The following is an 18,308-nucleotide window of genomic DNA, read 5'->3' on the forward strand; positions in this document are numbered from 1 at the left end:
TTTGTCCAGGGGAATGGGAGAGGTTTTTATGCATAATATATATACTGCTGTCCAATGGTGTGTGTGTGTGTGTGTGTGTGTGTGTGTGTGTGTGTGTGTGTGTGTGTGTGTGTGTGTGTGTGTGTGTGTGTGTGTGTGTGTGTGATGGATATCTTTGTTATAGACAATGTTGCTGATTTAAAGGAGCAGATGCTCCCCCAAAAATTATCTCCCCCCCGCCCCCTAGATTGGAAGTAGGGGGTCTCTGGAGCTGAACCTTGTTCATTTCAGCATCTGGGACCCCCTGATAATCACCTCTGTAGTGGATGCCAGGAGCAGCTCTGCAGGTTTAATGTCTTGTATCCCGGGAATCAGGGGGTCACCGGAGCTGTTATTTACACGGTTCAGCTTCAGAGACCCCCAGCTGGAACCAAGGAAAGCAGGATTGGTGCAAAACAGAGCATTGAGGATCTTAGACTCAGGGCGTCCCCAAAAAGTTTAGCACTTGTAAGACTTATACTAAAAAAACAGGAAGGAATTGCTCTTAAGTAAAAGATTAAAAACAATTCCCATTAAACCCAAACAAACAGCATTGTTGGAGCTTCATGAATGGAGACCTGCCAGCGTTTTCCAGGTCGGTTTGACGCTACGTACGGCAGGCAGTGTTGTCACCAATCCGGATTTGACCCGGAGACTACGGGTTTTGGCCACGTATCTCAGGGCTACGGGTTTACCTTGTTAATCTCCGGGCGATGGTGGCGTGTGGCAGTGGCGCGTCCCGGCATCCTCCTTCATCTCCCACGGTGACTCCCGTCAAATGGCGCCGCGTTGCCATGACAACGGGATGCTACGTGACGCCCATTGCCATGACAACGTGGCGTCACGTGTCACCTCCGCACCATAAGGCATCCAATTATCATGGCAACTTGTCACCGTGTAGCGTCCCTTAGCATCCTGTTGTCGTGGCAACATGGCATCATTTGACGCAGCGCAGCCATGTCAACGGGAGTTGCAGGGGGAGATGCCGGGAGGATGTCCGAAGGATGCAGGGAGACATCTCCGGTAAGAGAAGATTTTTAACATTTATCTCCGGGTTAGCCTTCAGCAGAAGATGGCAAACCTGACTGCAGGTCATTTCCCAGAATCCTCAGCTTCAGTGGAAGCACTGTATGCTAAATGATACTGGGGAAAGGTAGGGATATAGACCTGTCTGAGACATGTGAATGCGCCCGTGGGATTATTATTTGCTGTATGGTACGTACGGTCATTTAATAATAATAATCTTTCCTTTTCCTTTCCAGAGGTCCCCAGAGCCCTTAAATGGCACGTGAAGGAAAAATGCAGTTCTGCAACTCGCCAGCTGTCTTTGGAAAGTAAGCCACGTAATCCCCACTATATTCTTTTCCCTACAGGTACAGTATCTTTGCAGTGTAATTATTCAAGGGGCAGTTGTTGTTTTTTTTTTTTTTTTTTTTTACCAGCTATAAAAAAACAGTTTTACTTACTTGTAGCTTTAAAAAAAAAAAAGAATATGTTTTGCTTTTCTCCCCGAAAACGGAACTACATAATGTTTGTCGCCTTCATAAACTGCAAACGAAGAACAACACAAGGTCTGACAAAGTCTTATCGCTTAAACATAAGATGTAGAGTGGGAAAAACCCTCCAACTCTTTTGTTTACCACGGAAGTGTTTAAATAAAGTTTAAATGATTATTTAAACACACACACACACGCATACACACATACAGACACACACATACACACACAGTCCTTAGGTCATTTTGGTCCTAGCAGGGACTGCCCCTTTAAGGGGGTTTATTTATCAGAGTCTCCTGACTGCAAAACTGGTATAATTTAATTGGGGTCCCCTTTCTTTATGGAGCCCCCTTTTTTTGTACAGGGGTAGGAAAGCGGGGGTCCCCCGTGCTGACCGGTGTGAAGTTACATATAATATAGGTAGCGCCCGTTCTTCCTTGTATTTAAACCCCCGCGTCACATTGGCTAGTAGGAAGCCGGGACAGATGGCATTGCGGCTTTCTATTGGCCCGTGTGATTTAAATCTCCATTTTGTTTCCCCCAGAGCGGATGGTACTGCCGTTACTTTCAGTTGTGCTCCTCCTGCCAGGAAATATTCGTCCCGCGATCCCCTAATTAATAAATCTTATTGCCGACTCATCAGACTATCAGTAACAAGAGTGACGGATCCCCGGCAGTATAGTGTCCTAAGTGTATTAAGCCTAAATTGCCCCTCAGTGTGTGCAGGCAGCGTGGGGGGTATAGCTGTCACTCACTCTGGGAGTTTCCAAAGTCACACCTCACAATGCCCTGCTACTGTGGATGCAAAGCATTGTGGGGAGCGAAGTTCCTGCTGTTACTGACAACTATATCCCCCGGCGCTAATGTGCAGTTTGGGGCCTTACTAAGTGCGCAGTCCCCACACGGGCTCAGGACCCTGCGGTACTGCCTGGTGTCCGCCACTATAGATCATTATTTTGGTGAACCCTTGCATATGGGGTGGGCAATTAATTTGGCTGCAGGGCCACTTGACGAGCTTTGGTGAGCTTCGCAGGCCACACAATGTAGAATCTATATTAAGTCTGCGGCTCTCAAAACTTACCAAAGCTCCCCTCCTCACCTGCTTCTCCCTGATCCTCTCTTTCTCCCCCTTCTATATTAATTATCACTACCTTCTCTCTCACCCCTTCCTTTCCTCCTCCCCTCACCCCCTTCCTCTCCTCCTCCCCTCGCTCCCTTCCACTCCTCCCCTTACCCCTTCACTCCTTCTCCTCTCTCACTCCCTTTCTCTCCTCTTTCACTCCCTCTCCCCTCACCCCCTTCTTCTCCTTCTCCCCTCACTCCCTCTCCTCTCACTCCCTTCCTCCCCTCACCTCTCACCTCCCCTTCCTCTCCTTCTCCCCTTCCTCTCCTCACTCTCCTCACTCCCCTCCTCACTCCTCTACTTGTGGCACGAGCAGCAGCAGAGGTGGGAGCCCACCCCGCCGGGGATTATGGACGTTGGGCCTGCTTCTGGCCGGTCCTTACTTCTGTATTAGGACCACCGGGACGGGTAAGCCGCATTGCTGCCTCTGCCGGGGAGCGGGTCCCTATTTGTGACGGGCTGTGGCCCCGCGGGGGTACTTTGCCCACCCCTCACTAACCCCCCATTTGCACACCCCTGCTCTAAACCACCAATTCCCCCCACATTTTAATGTAACTGGTGTAATGTTAATATCTTCCCCCCCGGCATGTCCTGCTCCTCAAAAAAATAACCTCAAGGTAACCGTGAGACTGCACTGGGCTCTGGGGAGAGCTCCATTTTAACCTCCCGGACACTTAATAGATAGATATGATACCGTTTTATTAATCCTTATATAGTGCCGACAATGTACTGTACAGAGCGCTGTATCTGCCCCCAAATAGCTTACAATCTAATTCTCAGGTACAGGGCGATAATATGACCTCCCCCAAAGTCACAAGGCTGATACACTGGTAGTCAAACGAGTTTCACCCACTTCCAAGGCAGCCCTTCTACCACTAAGCTGCTGATCCACTTGCATCCCGATCTCGTGGAAAACCATATCTTTTGCTCGGAATTCCTAAATATGGCCGCCAGTGTGATTTTTCTAAAAGGAAAAAAAGTATGACTCCCGATCATCGCCACAGTCTGAGTACGACAATAACGCCGGAGAACAAAGAGAGCGTGCTTCTAATTGTGGCAATCTATTTGCGTCTCATATGTTCGGATTTGTCTCTAACTGGAGCACTGAATTGTGTGTATTTAAAGATCACGGCAGTGAGTGAACAATGGCGTTAATGGGGGATAAGTATGCATCGTTGGGGCAGCAGCGCTATCTGCGTTTGGAATTGCATATATACGCAGCTGTGGGGGAATCAGTGGGTATTGTTATTGCCGTTAAAGCGGGCGTTGTTTTTTCTTGCTATTCTAATTCGGGTGGCCAGATTTTCAGACGTAGAAACTGGGATATATTCACCAGTCTCCTATGTATTTGGGAACCCTGTCTGTCTCTTCGCTATGCATTTGGAAAAGTATCGTAACCACATTTTGTACGACGGTTCCTCAGATGAAGAGCAGGTTGGTCTCTGTGTTTGGATACAATTGAATACGTTCTATTTTTAATTCTATGAGTTATTACAATTTTTCTAAGCCCCTGGGTGTTGTACCTGGTAGACCGTGTACCTGGGACGTGACATCATAATGCACACAGCCTGGTGGCAGATAAGGACAGTCAGATAACTATAAAGTTTACACAGAATGCAGACAGAGAAAGAAGAAAGAAAGAGAGGAGAAAGTAAGAATGCGGGAGAGGGAGAGAGAGGCGGGAAGAATTGGGGACATCATAAGGTATTAAAGGAAAGTGATGGGAGGGGGTGGATGGATGAGGAGGAGGAGGGGATGGATGAGGAGGAGGGGAAGGATGGGGAGGAGGGGATGGATGAGGAGGAGGGGATGGATGAGGAGGAGGGGGTGGATGAGGAGGAGGGGGTGGATGAGGAGGAGGGGGTGGATGAGGAGGAGGGGGTGGATGAGGAGGAGGGGGTGGATGAGGAGGAGGGGGTGGATGAGGAGGAGGGGGTGGATGAGGAGGAGGGGGTGGATGAGGAGGAGGGGAAGGATGAGGAGGAGGGGAAGGATGAGCGTAGGGGGGTGAGAGGAGGAGGGGAAGGATGAGAGGTAGGAGGGTGAGAGGAGGAAGGGAAGGATGAGGGGTAGGTGGGTGAGATGAGGAAGGGAAAGATAAGGGGTAGGGGGTGAGAGGAGGAAGGGAAAGATGAGGGGTAGGGGAGAGGAGGAAGGAAAGGATGAGGGGTAGGGGGTGAGAGGAGGAAGGGAAGGATGAGGGGTAGGGGGTGAGGAGGAAGGGAAGGATGAGGGATAGGAGATGAGAGGAGGCGGAGGAGGGGAAAGATGAGAGGTAGGGGGTTGAGACAAGGAAGGGAATGATGAGGGGTAGGGGGGTAAGAGGAGGAAGGGAAGGATGAGGTGTAGGGGGTGAGAGGAGGAAGGGAAGGATGAGGTGTAGAGGGGTGAGAGGAGGAAGAGAAGGATGAGGGGTAGGGGGTGAGAGGAGGAGGGGTAGGGGGTGAGAGGAGGAGGGGAAGGATGAGGGCTAGGGGGTGAGAGGAGGAAGGGAAGGATGAGGGGTGGGGGGGAGAAGAGGAAGAGAAGGATGAGGTGTAGAGGGGTGAGATGAGGAGGGGAAGGATGAGGGTGAGGGGGAAGGATGAGGGGTGGGGGCTGGGAGGAGGAGGGGGAAGGATGAGGGGTAGAGGGTGAGAGGAGGAATGGAAGGAGGAGGTGTAGGGGGGTGAGAGGAGGAGGGGAAGGATGAGGGGTAGGGGGGTGAGAGGAGGAGGGGAAGGATGAGGGCTAGGGGGTGAGATGAGGAAGGGAAGGATGAGGGGTGGGGGGGAGAGGAGGAAGGGAAGGATGAGGGGTGGGGGTGAGTGGAGAAGGGGAAGGATGAGGGCTAGGGGTAAGGAGGAAGGGAAGGATGAGGTGTAGGGTGAGAGGAGGAAGGGGAAGGATGAGGGATAGGGGGGTGAGAGGAGAAAGGGAAAGATGAGGTGTAGGGGGCTGAGAGGAGGAGGGGGAAGGATGGGGGCTAGGGGTGAGAGGAGGGGGAAGCATGAGAGGAGGAGGGGAAGGATGAGGACTAGGGGTGAGGAGGAAGGGAATGGATGACATGTAGGGGGGTGAGAGGAGGCGGAGGAAGGGAAAGATGAGAGGGAGGAGGGGGAAGGATGAGGGGGAGGAGGGGAAGGATGAGGGGTAGAGTGGTGAGAGGAGGAGGGGAAGGATGAGGTGTAGGGGGGTGAGAGGAGGAGGGGAAGGATGAGGGGTAGGGTGGTGAGAGGAGGAGGGGAAGGATCAGGGGTGGGGGGTGAGAGGAGGAAGAGAAGGATGGGGTGAGAGGAGGAAGAGAAGGATGAGGTGTAAGGGGGTGAGAGGAGGAGGGGGAAGGATGAGGGGTAGAGGTGAGAGGAGGAAGGGAAGGATGAGGGGTAGAGGGTGAGAGGAGGAAGGGAAGGATGAGGGGTAGAGGGTGAGAGGAGGCGGGGAAGGATGAGGGGTAGGGGGTGAGAGGAGGAAGGGAAGGATGAGGGGTAGAGGGTGAGAGGAGGAGGGGAAGGATGAGGGGTAGGGTGAGGAGGAAGGGAAGGATGAGGTGTAGGGGGTGAGAGGAATAAAGGAAAGGATGAGGGGTAGGGGGTGAGAGGAGGACGGGAAGGATGAGAGCTAGGGGTGAGGAGGAAGGGAATGATGTGGGGTAGGTGGGTGAGAGGAGGCGGAGGAGGGGAAAGATGAGAGGTAGGGGATGAGACAAGGAAGGGAATGATGAGTGGTAGGGGGGTGAGAGGAGGAAGGAAAGGATGAGGTGTACGGGGGTGAGAGGAGAAAGAGAAGGATGAGGTGTACGGGGGTGAGAGGAGGAAGGGAAGGATGAGGGGTAGGGGGTGAGAGGAGGAAGGGAAGGATGAGGGGTAGGGGGTGAGAAGAGAAAGGGAAGGATGAGGTGTACGGGGGTGAGAGGAGAAAGGGAAGGATGAGGTGTACGGGGGTGAGAGGAGGAAGGGAAGGATGAGGGGTAGGGGGGTGAGAGGAGGAAGGGAAGGATGAGGTGTAGAGGGGTGAGAGGAGGAAGGGAAGGATGAGGGGGAGGAGGGAAAGGATGAGGGGTATGGGGGTGAGAGGAGGAGGGGGAAGGATGAGGGGTAGGGGTGAGGAGGAGGGGGGGGAAGGATGAGGAGGAGGGGGAAGAATGAGGGGGAGGCGGGGAAGGATGAGGGGGAGGAGGGAAAGGATGAGGGGTATGGGGGTGAGAGGAGGAGGGGGAAGGATGAGGGGTAGGGGGTGTGAGGAGGGGGAAGGATGAGGGGGATGAGGGAAAGGATGAAGGGTAGAGGGGTGAGAGGAGGATTGGAAGGATGAGGGGTAGGAGTGAGAGGAGGAGGAGAAGGATGAGGGGTAGGGGGTGAGAGGAGGAGGGGAAGGATGAAGGCTAGGGGGGTGAGAGGAGGAAGGGAAGGATGAGGGGTAGAGGGGGTGAGGAGGAGGGAAAGGGGGTGAGAGGAGGAGGGGAAGGATGAGGTGTAGGGGGGTGAGAGGAGGCGGAGGAGGGGAAAGTTGAGAGGTAGGGGATGAGACAAGGAAGGGAATGATGAGGGGTAGGGGGGTGAGAGGAGGAATGGAAGGATGAGGGGTAGGAGGGGAAAGTTGAGAGGTAGGGGATGAGATAAGGAAGGGAATGATGAGGGGTAGGGGGGTGAGAGGAGGAGGGGAAGGATGAGGGGTAGGGGGTGAGAGGCGGAAGAGAAGGATGAGGGGTAGGGGGTGAGGAGGAGGAGGGGGAAGGATGAGGAGGAGGGGGAAGAATGAGGGGGAGGAGGGGAAGGATGAGTGGGAGGAGGGGAAGGATGAGGGGTAAGGGGGTGAGAGGAGGATTGGAAGGTAGAGGGGTAGGAGTGAGAGGAGGAGGGGAAGGATGAGGGGTAGGAGTGAGAGGAGAAGGGAAGGATGAGGGGTAGGAGTGAGAGAAGGAGGGGTAGGAGTGAGAGGAGGAGGGGAAGGATGAGGGGTAGGAGTGAGAGGAGAAGGGAAGGATGAGGGGTAGGAGTGAGAGGAGGAGGGGAAGGATGAGGGGTAGGAGTGAGAGGAGGAGGGGAAGGATGAGGGCTATGGGGTGAGAGGAGGAAGGGAAGGATGAGGGGTAGGGGGGGTGAGAGGAGGAGGGGAAGGATGAGGGCTAGGGGGGTGAGAGGAGGGAAAGGGGGTGAGAGGAGGAAGGGAAAGATGAGGGGCAGGGGGAAGCGAGGAGGAAGGTAAGGAGGAGGGGTGAGAGGAGGATTGGAAGGATGAGGGGTAGTGGGGTGAGAGGAGGAGGGGAAGGATGAGGGCTAGGGGGGTGAGAGGAGGAAGGGAAGGATGAGGGGTAGAGGGGGTGAGGAGGAGGGAAAGGGGGTGAGAGGAGGAGGGGAAGGATGAGGGGTAGAGGGTGAGAAGAGGAATGGAAGGAGGAGGGGAAGGATAAGGGGTAGGGGGTGAGAGGAGGAGGGGAAGGATGAAGGGTAGGGGGGTGAGGAGAAGGGGAAGGATGAGGGGTAGGGGTGAGAGGAGGAGGGGAAGGATGAAGGGTAGGGGGGTGAGGAGAAGGGGAAGGATGAGGGTAGGGGTGAGTGGAGGAGGGGAAAGATGAGTGGTAGGGGGGTGAGGAGGAGGGGAAGGTTAAGGGGTAGGGGGGTGAGGAGGAAGGGAAGGATGAGGGGTAGGGGGTGAGAGGAGGAGGGGAAGGATGTGGGTTAGGTGGGTGAGAGGAGGAGGGGAAGGATGTGGGGTAGAGGGGTGAGGAGGAGGGGAAGGATGAGGGGTAGGGGGTGAGAGGAGGAGGGGAAGGATGTGGGGTAGTTGGGTGAGAGGAGGAGGGGAAGGATGTGGGGTAGAGGGGTGAGGAGGAGGGGAAGGATGAGGGGTAGGGGGTGAGAGGAGGAGGGGAAGGATGTGGGGTAGTTGGGTGAGAGGAGGAGGGGAAGGATGTGGGGTAGAGGGGTGAGGAGGAGGGGTAGGGGGTGAGGAGGAGGGGAAGGATGAGGTTGATTGCTAAGAATTACCGACCCATGACGGATACTTTCAGCTAGTTATTTATTAAATAAATGTCCTCACTTAAACATAAATATTATAATGGTATTTGTCTAATAGGAGCGTTCCCATGTACACTGTATGGATTTATTTCTTAACCTAAAATAAACTCCCGCAGCACTCGTAGTATACCGCGCATTACTGTATTACGTATAGCTGCCGGTAATTAGGTTACCAATACAATCACACTGTTTACTCTTTGATATGATCGATAACCGGCAGTGCCTATTTTTACGGTTTTAAGAGGGTTTTTTAAGGGAGTCCGGACAGGGCAAAGCTAAAAACCGGGCCGTTTAATGTAAATCTCATTGCGGTTTGCGCTGTGTGCGTCTCTGTATTACCCTGATCTCTCCATCTGCGTCAGCAGCATCAAAAATGAGTATTTTTCTGTCTTTTTTGCTGCACAGAAACGGACTGCACGAGGCGTACAGATGTTAACGGTATGTACTAAAATAAATAAATATGTTTTTCACTTTTCTTCGTACCAATAAAAACCTGTGAGGTTTAAAGCAGCAGTCCCCACTGCGTTTTAGTTTTATTTTTTCCCCCTTTTAATATGTGCATCCATACCATCCACACAATGATATGTAATTAGCTAAGTTGACAACCTGTTCTCCTGTGATCAATCGGCGAAAATTCGGCACAGGGGTTCACTAAATGGCCGACAGTGCAGCAGAAGAGGGGAAGATCATGTGACCAGGCTGTCACTAGATACTAGTTGGTGCATTGCTAGAGAGAGGGCAGGGCTCAAAAAGGGAGGCGCCAGAGCCTGCTTCAGAAGAGGAAGGGGATGTGACTTTGTAAATGGTTGCTATAGAAACAAAAAATGCTTGTTACATTATAATAGATAAAAAATGTAATTCTGAGTAGTTTTAAAAATGCTAAAAGTATTTTCTCATAGTACAGAACTGATTTATTTAACACACATGTAGGATATTGCTTTGTCTGTAGCTTTAAAGCAGCAATACAGGTTTTATATATATGGAGGTAAGTATCTCCGGAAGCAAGTGGTCCCCGGAGCTGAAATTAATGGGGTGCAACTGCGGAGACTCCCCTGGTTCAACTAAAAAAACAAAAATAAATGTATTGCTGATTTCAAGGTCTTTGAACCATTTCTATAAATTGACAACTTTAAGAGACTTGATCAAGAAGTTAATTTGACACAGATTTGTAAACTTAGATTGTAAGCTCTTCGGGGCAGGGACTCCCTTTCCCAATGTTACTTTTATGACTGAAGCGCTTATTCCTATTTTATATTATTATGTCCCGTGTATTACTGCAGTGACACACTATGTACATGTATTATATTATTATGTCCCGTGTATTACTGCTGTGACACGCTATATACATGTATTATATTATTATGTCCTGTGTATTACTGCTGGGACACGCTATGTACATGGATTATATTATTATGTCCTGTGTATTACTGCTGGGACACGCTATGTACATGGATTATATTATTATGTCCCATGTATTACTGCTGTGACACGCTATGTACATGTATTATGTTATTATGTCCCGTGTAGTACTGCTGTGACACGCTATGTACATGGATTATATTATTATGTCCTGTGTATTACTGCTGGGACACGCTATGTACATGGATTATATTATAATGTCCCATGTATTACTGCTGTGACACGCTATGTACATGGATTATATTATAATGTCCTGTGTATTACTGCTGTGACACGCTATGTACATGGATTATATTATTATGTCCCGTGTATTACTGCTGTGACACGCTATGTACATGGATTATATTATAATGTCCCATGTATTACTGCTGTGACACGCTATGTACATGGATTATATTATAATGTCCTGTGTATTACTGCTGTGACACGCTTTGTACATGGATTATATTATTATGTCCCGTGTATTACTGCTGTGACACGCTATGTACATGTATTAAATTATTATGTCCCGTGTATTACTGCTGTGACACTCTATGTACATGGATTATATTATTATGTCCCGTGTATTACTGCTGTGACACGCTATGTACATGTATTATATTATAATGTCCCGTGTATTACTGCTAGGACACGCTATGTACATGGATTATATTATTATGTCCTGTGTATTACTGCTGTGACACGCTATATACATGTATTATATTATTATGTCCCGTGTATTACTGCTGGGACACGCTATGTACATGTATTATATTATGTCCTGTGTATTACTGCTGGGACACGCTATGTACATGGATTATATTATTATGTCCCGTGTATTACTGCTGTGACACGCTATGTACATGTATTATATTACTATGTCCCGTGTATTACTGCTGTGACACGCTATGTACATGTATTATATTACTATGTCCCGTGTATTACTGCTGTGACACGCTATGTACATGGATTATATTATTATGTCCCGTGTATTACTGCTGGGACACGCTATGTACATGGATTATATTATTATGCCCCGTGTATTACTGCTGTGACACGCTATGTACATGGATTATATTATTATGTCCCGTGTATTACTGCTGTGACACGCTATGTACATGGATTATATTATTATGTCCCATGTATTACTGCTGTGACACGCTATGTACATGGATTATATTATTATGTCCCGTGTATTACTGCTGGGACACGCTATGTACATGGATTATATTATTATGTCCCGTGTATTACTGCTGTGACACGCTATGTTCATGGATTATATTATAATGTCCCGTGTATTACTGCTGTGACACGCTATGTACATGGATTATATTATAATGTCCTGTGTATTACTGCTGTGACACGCTATGTACATGTATTATATTATTATGTCCTGTGTATTACTGCTGTGACACGCTATGTACATGTATTAAATTATTATCTCCTGTGTATTACTGCTGGGACACGCTATGTACATGGATTATATTATTATGTCCCGTGTATTACTGCTGTGACACGCTATGTACATGTATTAAATTATTATCTCCTGTGTATTACTGCTGTGACACGCTATGTACATGGATTATATTATTATGTCCGTGTATTACTGCTGTGACACGCTATGTACATGGATTATATTATAATGTCCTATGTATTACTGCTGTGACACGCTATGTACATGGATTATATTATTATGTCCCATGTATTACTGCTTTGACACGCTATGTACATGTATTAAATTATTATCTCCTGTGTATTACTGCTGTGACACGCTATGTACATGGATTATATTATTATGTCCCGTGTATTACTGCTGTGACACGCTATGTACATGGATTATATTATAATGTCCCGTGTATTACTGCTGTGACACGCTATGTACATGGATTATATTATAATGTCCTGTGTATTACTGCTGTGACACGCTATGTACATGGATTATATTATTATGTCCCGTGTATTACTGCTGTGACACGCCATGTACATGTATTATGTTATTATGTCCCGTGTATTACTGCTGGGACACGCTATGTACATGGATTATATTATTATGTCCCGTGTATTACTGCTGGGACACGCTATGTACATGGATTATATTATTATGTCCAGTGTATTACTGCTGTGACACGCTATGTACATGGTTTATATTAGTATGTCCCGTGTATTACTGCTGGGACACGCTATGTACATGGATTATATTATTATGTCCTGTGTATTACTGCTGTGACATGCTATGTACATGTATTAAATTATTATCTCCTGTGTATTACTGCTGGGACACGCTATGTACATGTATTAAATTATTATCTCCTGTGTATTACTGCTGGGACACGCTATGTACATGGATTATATTATTATGTCCCGTGTATTACTGCTGTGACACGCTATGTACATGTATTAAATTATTATCTCCTGTGTATTACTGCTGTGACACGCTATGTACATGGATTATATTATTATGTCCCGTGTATTACTGCTGTGACACGCTATGTACATGTATTAAATTATTATCTCCTGTGTATTACTGCTGTGACACGCTATGTACATGGATTATATTATTATGTCCCGTGTATTACTGCTGTGACACGCTATGTACATGTATTAAATTATTATGTCCCGTGTATTACTGCTGTGACACGCTATGTACATGGATTATATTATAATGTCCCGTGTATTACTGCTGTGACACGCTATGTACATGGATTATATTATAATGTCCTGTGTATTACTGCTGTGACACGCTATGTACATGGATTATATTATTATGTCCCGTGTATTACTGCTGTGACACGCTATGTACATGTATTATGTTATTATGTCCCGTGTATTACTGCTGGGACACGCTATGTACATGGATTATATTATTATGTCCCGTGTATTACTGCTGTGACACGCTATGTACATGGATTATATTAGTATGTCCCGTGTATTACTGCTGTGACACGCTATGTACATGGATTATATTATTATGTCCCGTGTATTACTGCTGTGACACGCTATGTACATGTATTAAATTATTATCTCCTGTGTATTACTGCTGGGACATGCTATGTACATGGATTATATTATTATCTCCCGTGTATTACTGCTGTGACACACTATGTACATGTATTAATTATTATCTCCTGTGTATTACTGCTGCGACACGCTATGTACATGTATTATGTCCCGTGTATTACTGCTGTGACAAGCTATGTACATGTATTATATTATTATCTCCTGTGTATTACTGCTGTGACACGCTATGTACATGTATTATATTATTATCTCCTGTGTATTACTGCTGTGACACGCTATGTACATGGATTATATTATTATCTCCTGTGTATTACTGCTGTGACACGCTATGTACATGGATTATATTATTATCTCCTGTGTATTACTGCTGTGACACGCTATGTACATGTATTATATTATTATGTCCCGTGTATTACTGCTGTGACACGCTATGTACATGTATTATATCCCGTGTATTACTGCTGGGACAGGCTATGTACATGGATTATATTATTATGTCCCGTGTATTACTGCTGTGACACGCTATGTACATGGATTATATTATTATGTCCCGTGTATTACTGCTGTGACACGCTATGTACATGTATTATATTATTATGTCCCGTGTATTACTGCTGTGACACGCTATGTACATGTATTATATTATTATGTCCCGTTTATTACTGCTGGGACACGCTATGTACATGGATTATATTATTATGTCCCGTGTATTACTGCTGTGACACGCTATGTACATGGATTATATTATTATGTCCCGTGTATTACTGCTGGGACGCGCTATGTACATGGATTATATTATTATGTCCCGTGTATTACTGCTGTGACACGCTATCTACATGGATTATATTATTATGTCCCGTGTATTACTGCTGTGATACGCTATGTACATGGATTATATTATTATGTCCCGTGTATTACTGCTGGGATGCGTTATGTACATGGATTATATTATTATGTCCCGTGTATTACTGCTGTGACACGCTATGTACATGTATTATATTATTATGTCCTGTGTATTACTGCTGGGACGTGCTATGTACATGTATTATATTATTATGTCCCGTGTATTACTGCTGTGACACGCTATGTACATGGATTATATTATTATGTCCCGCGTATTACTGCTGTGACACGCTATGTACATGGATTATATTATTATGTCCCGTGTATTACTGCTGTGACACGCTATGTACATAGATTATATTATTATGTCCTGTGTATTACTGCTGTGACACGCTATGTACATGGATTATATTATTATGTCCCGTGTATTACTGCTGAGACACGCTATGTACATGTATTATATATATATTACCAGGGTTCGACAAATCACCCAAAAATCTACTCGCCCAACCAAAAAATCTACTCGCCACCTAGTCCCGCCCCCAACCCCGCCCCTAGTCCCGCCCCCAACCCTGCTTTTAAATAAAATATATAAATAAAATACATTTAATAAATTCCTAGTCAGAACAACATTCGTTTTTGACATAAATGAATTTATTGTATTACATTATACTACAATTAGTCCTTGTTACGTGTGTGTGTGTGTGTGTGTGTGTGTGTGTGTGTGTGTGTGTGTGTGTGTGTGTGTGTGTGTGTGTGTGTGTGTGTGTGTAAATGTCGGATCTAGAAATAAAAGCCAGGTGTGAATGACTAGTTTCCTGAACCCCTTAACCAGTGTCTGGACGTCCCCGCTTCACAATATCTAAAGAAGCAATCTCGCCTGGGATCTTACCTGATCCGCAGTCCCTCAATGTCCAGGTACCTCATTCCCGCAATGTTATATATTGGAGGGGAGGTGTTCCTTACCTGTCTTCTGGGTTAGGGGGGGTTCCGATGTCTTCCGTGTGAAGCTTGAGTCAGAGCTGGAATAAAGCAGTCTAGGTTATTTCGGTGTAGTATAGGGCAGTTAAGATATATAGGGTAACTAAGAGATCCAGAGAGAGCGAAAGAGACACAGAGAAAGAGACAGAGAGAGACGCAGAGAGAGAGAGACGCAGAGAGAGAGAGACGCAGAGAGAGAGACGAAGAGAGAGAGAGACGAAGAGAGAGAGAGACGAAGAGAGAGAGAGACGAAGAGAGAGAGAGACGCAGAGAGAGAGAGACGCAGAGAGAGAGAGACGCAGAGAGAGAGACGCACACACACACAGAGAGAGACAGAGACACACAGAGAAAGAGACAGAGACACACAGAGAAAGAGACAGAGAGAGATATGAGAGAAAGAGAGATATGAGAGAAAGAGAGAGAAATGAGAGAAAGAGAAATATGAGAGAAAGAGAGATATGAGACCCACAGAGAGAGAGAGATATGAGACCCACAGAGAGAGAGAGATATGAGACCCACAGAGAGAGAGAGACACACAGAGAAAGAGAGACACACAGAGAAAGAGAGACACACGGAGAAAGAGAGACACACGGAGAAAGAGAGACACACGGAGAAAGAGAGACACACAGAGAAAGAGAGACACACGGAGAAAGAGAGACACACGGAGAAAGAGAGACACACGGAGAAAGAGAGACACACGGAGAAAGAGAGACACACGGAGAAAGAGAGACACACGGAGAAAGAGAGACACACGGAGAAAGAGAGACACACGGAGAACGAGAGAGAGAGAGAGAGAGAGAACAAGAGAGACACAGAGAGATAGAGAGAACACACACACAGAGAGAATGAGAGACAAAGACAGAGAGAGTGCGGCAGAGAGAGGGTGACAGGGCGAGGGCGACAGGGAAAGGGCGAGGGCGACACAGGGAGAGGGCGACACAGGATGAGGGCGACACAGGGAGAGGGCGACACAGAGAGAGGGCGACACAGGGAGAGGGCGAGGGCGACAGGGAAAGGGTGAGGGTGACACAGGGAGAGGGTGACACAGGGAGAGGGCGACACAGGGAGAGGGTGAGAGGGTGATACACACTCACAGACACACACAAACACTCACAGACACATACACTCACAGACTCAAACACACACGCACACACACAAACACTCACATACACTCAGACTCAAACACACACACAGACACACACACAAATACTCACAGACACACACACACACACAGACACACACACTCACACAAACGCTCACAGACACATACACTCACAGACACATACACTCACAGACACACTTACAGACTCAAACACACACACACACACAAACACTCACATACATTCAGACTCAAACACACACAGACACACACACAGACACACACACAGACACACACACAGACACACACACAGACACACACACAGACACACACAGACACACACAGACACACACACAGACACACACACAGACACACACACAGACACACTCACACAAACACTCACACAAACACTCACAGACACATACACTCACAGACACATACACTCAGACACATACACTCACAGACACAGACACACAAACACACACAGACACACTCACAAACACAGACACACTCACACAAACACTCACAGACACATACACTCACAGACACACACACACACACACTCACACATACACTCACAGACACATACACTCACAGACACATACACTCAGACTCAAACACACACGCACACACACAAACACTCACATACACTTAGACTCAAACACACACACACAAACACTCACACACACACACACTCACAGACACACACTCACAGACACACACTCACAGACACACACACTCACTCACAGGCACACACCCACACACACAGACACAAACACACACACACAGACACAAACACGGACACAAACACACCCACACACACACTCACAGACACTCACAGGCACACACACACAGAGACACACACACACACACACACTCACAGACACTCACAGGCACACACACACAGACACACACACACACACTCACAGACACTCACAGACACACACTCACAGACACACACTCACAGACACATACACTCACAGACACATACACTCACAGACACACACTCACAGACACATGCACACTTGCAGACACTCACAGACACACACACCCACTCACAGACACACACCCACACTCACAGACACACAAATACACACAAACACACCCACCCACACTCACAGACACCCACACACTCAGATACACACACCCACAGACACACACACCCAGCCACACACCCTCACAGACACAGACACCCACACTCACAGACACCCACACTCACAGACACCCACACAAATACAAACACACACACACTCACCCACACCCACCCACCCACACTCACAGACACACGCACTGGGTGGGTGACTGGGTTGGTATTTATTGGAAGGGAGGGGGCCTACCTGTTCCTCCAGGGCCTGCTTGTCCTCCACATGGTGCTCCACATGCCAGGGGATCGGGCAGGAGTTGCGGGAGGATCGGGGGGCCAGCGGGAGGATAGGGGGCCAGCGGGAGGATAGGGGGCCAGCGGGAAGATCGGGGGGCCAGCGGGAGGATCGGGGGGGGGGGCCAGCGGGAGGATCGGGGGGGGCCAGCGGGAGGATCGGGGGGGCCAGCGGGAGGATCGGGGGACCAGCGGGAGGATCGGGGACCAGCGGGGGGGCAGCCGAACAGGCGCACGGTGCAGCCAGGAGGGGGGTCAGGCAGCCATGCTGGGGGGGTCAGGCAGCCATGCTGGGGGGGTCAGGCAGCCAGACAGGAGGTCGGCATTAGTTGCGGGGGGGATCGGAGGCCAGCAGGGAACTTTGCCAAAAAACCCTTCCCCCCCTCCAGCGCGTGTGCACGCGCACCCCCCTCCCTCTACCTCCCACCAGGCTGCTTCCCTTCTTCCCTGCTCCTATTACCCTGCCCGCGCGGGTGCCAAAGGAGCGTGGGACAGAGGGGAAGCGCCAACCTTGTCTTCCAGCCCTGCACAGCAGCTGCGGGGACCCCCCCTCCCAGCCTACATCCGGGGACCCAGCCTACATCCGGGGACCCCCCCTCCCAGCCTACATCCGGGGACCCCCCCCCCTCCCAGCCTACATCCGGGGACCCCCCCCCTCCCAGCCTACATCCGGGGACCCCCCCCCCCTCCCAGCCTACATCCGGGGACCCCCCCCTACCAGCCTACATCCGGGGACCCCCCTTCCCAGCCTACATCCCGCCCCGGGCAGCAAGCTGGCATCGGGTGCAGAGGGAGGGGAGGGGCTGACCCAGAGCTGCCAGCCGGCCCTCTTCCTCGCGTCAGGCCAATCAGGGATGGAGATTACTTATTTATTTATAAAAATAAAAAAAATTGGCGCGAGCAGGGGAATTCATAGAGCCGCAGCAGCGGCCTAAATCCACTCGCCACGGGCGTG

At 48.7% G+C, this 18,308-nt stretch overlaps 1 protein-coding gene across 3 annotated transcripts in view; it reads left to right on the top strand.

Annotated features, from left to right (window-relative positions):
• Positions 1-18,308, top strand: part of PARD6A (par-6 family cell polarity regulator alpha) — a 98,612-nt gene that overhangs the window by 53,464 nt on the left and 26,840 nt on the right. For 2 of the 3 annotated variants that reach the window (XM_075577120.1, XM_075577119.1), the window contains exons 3-4: positions 1,281-1,391; positions 9,042-9,074. In XM_075577120.1, coding sequence (XP_075433235.1) covers positions 1,281-1,391; positions 9,042-9,074 — 144 coding nt within the window. The remainder of the gene's footprint in view (positions 1-1,280; positions 1,392-9,041; positions 9,075-18,308) is intronic. The other variant, XM_075577121.1, reaches the window with a different exon arrangement.

The sequence above is a fragment of the Ascaphus truei genome, chromosome 19 (genome assembly GCF_040206685.1).
Source record: "Ascaphus truei isolate aAscTru1 chromosome 19, aAscTru1.hap1, whole genome shotgun sequence".
Classification (NCBI taxonomy): Eukaryota; Metazoa; Chordata; class Amphibia; order Anura; family Ascaphidae; genus Ascaphus; species Ascaphus truei.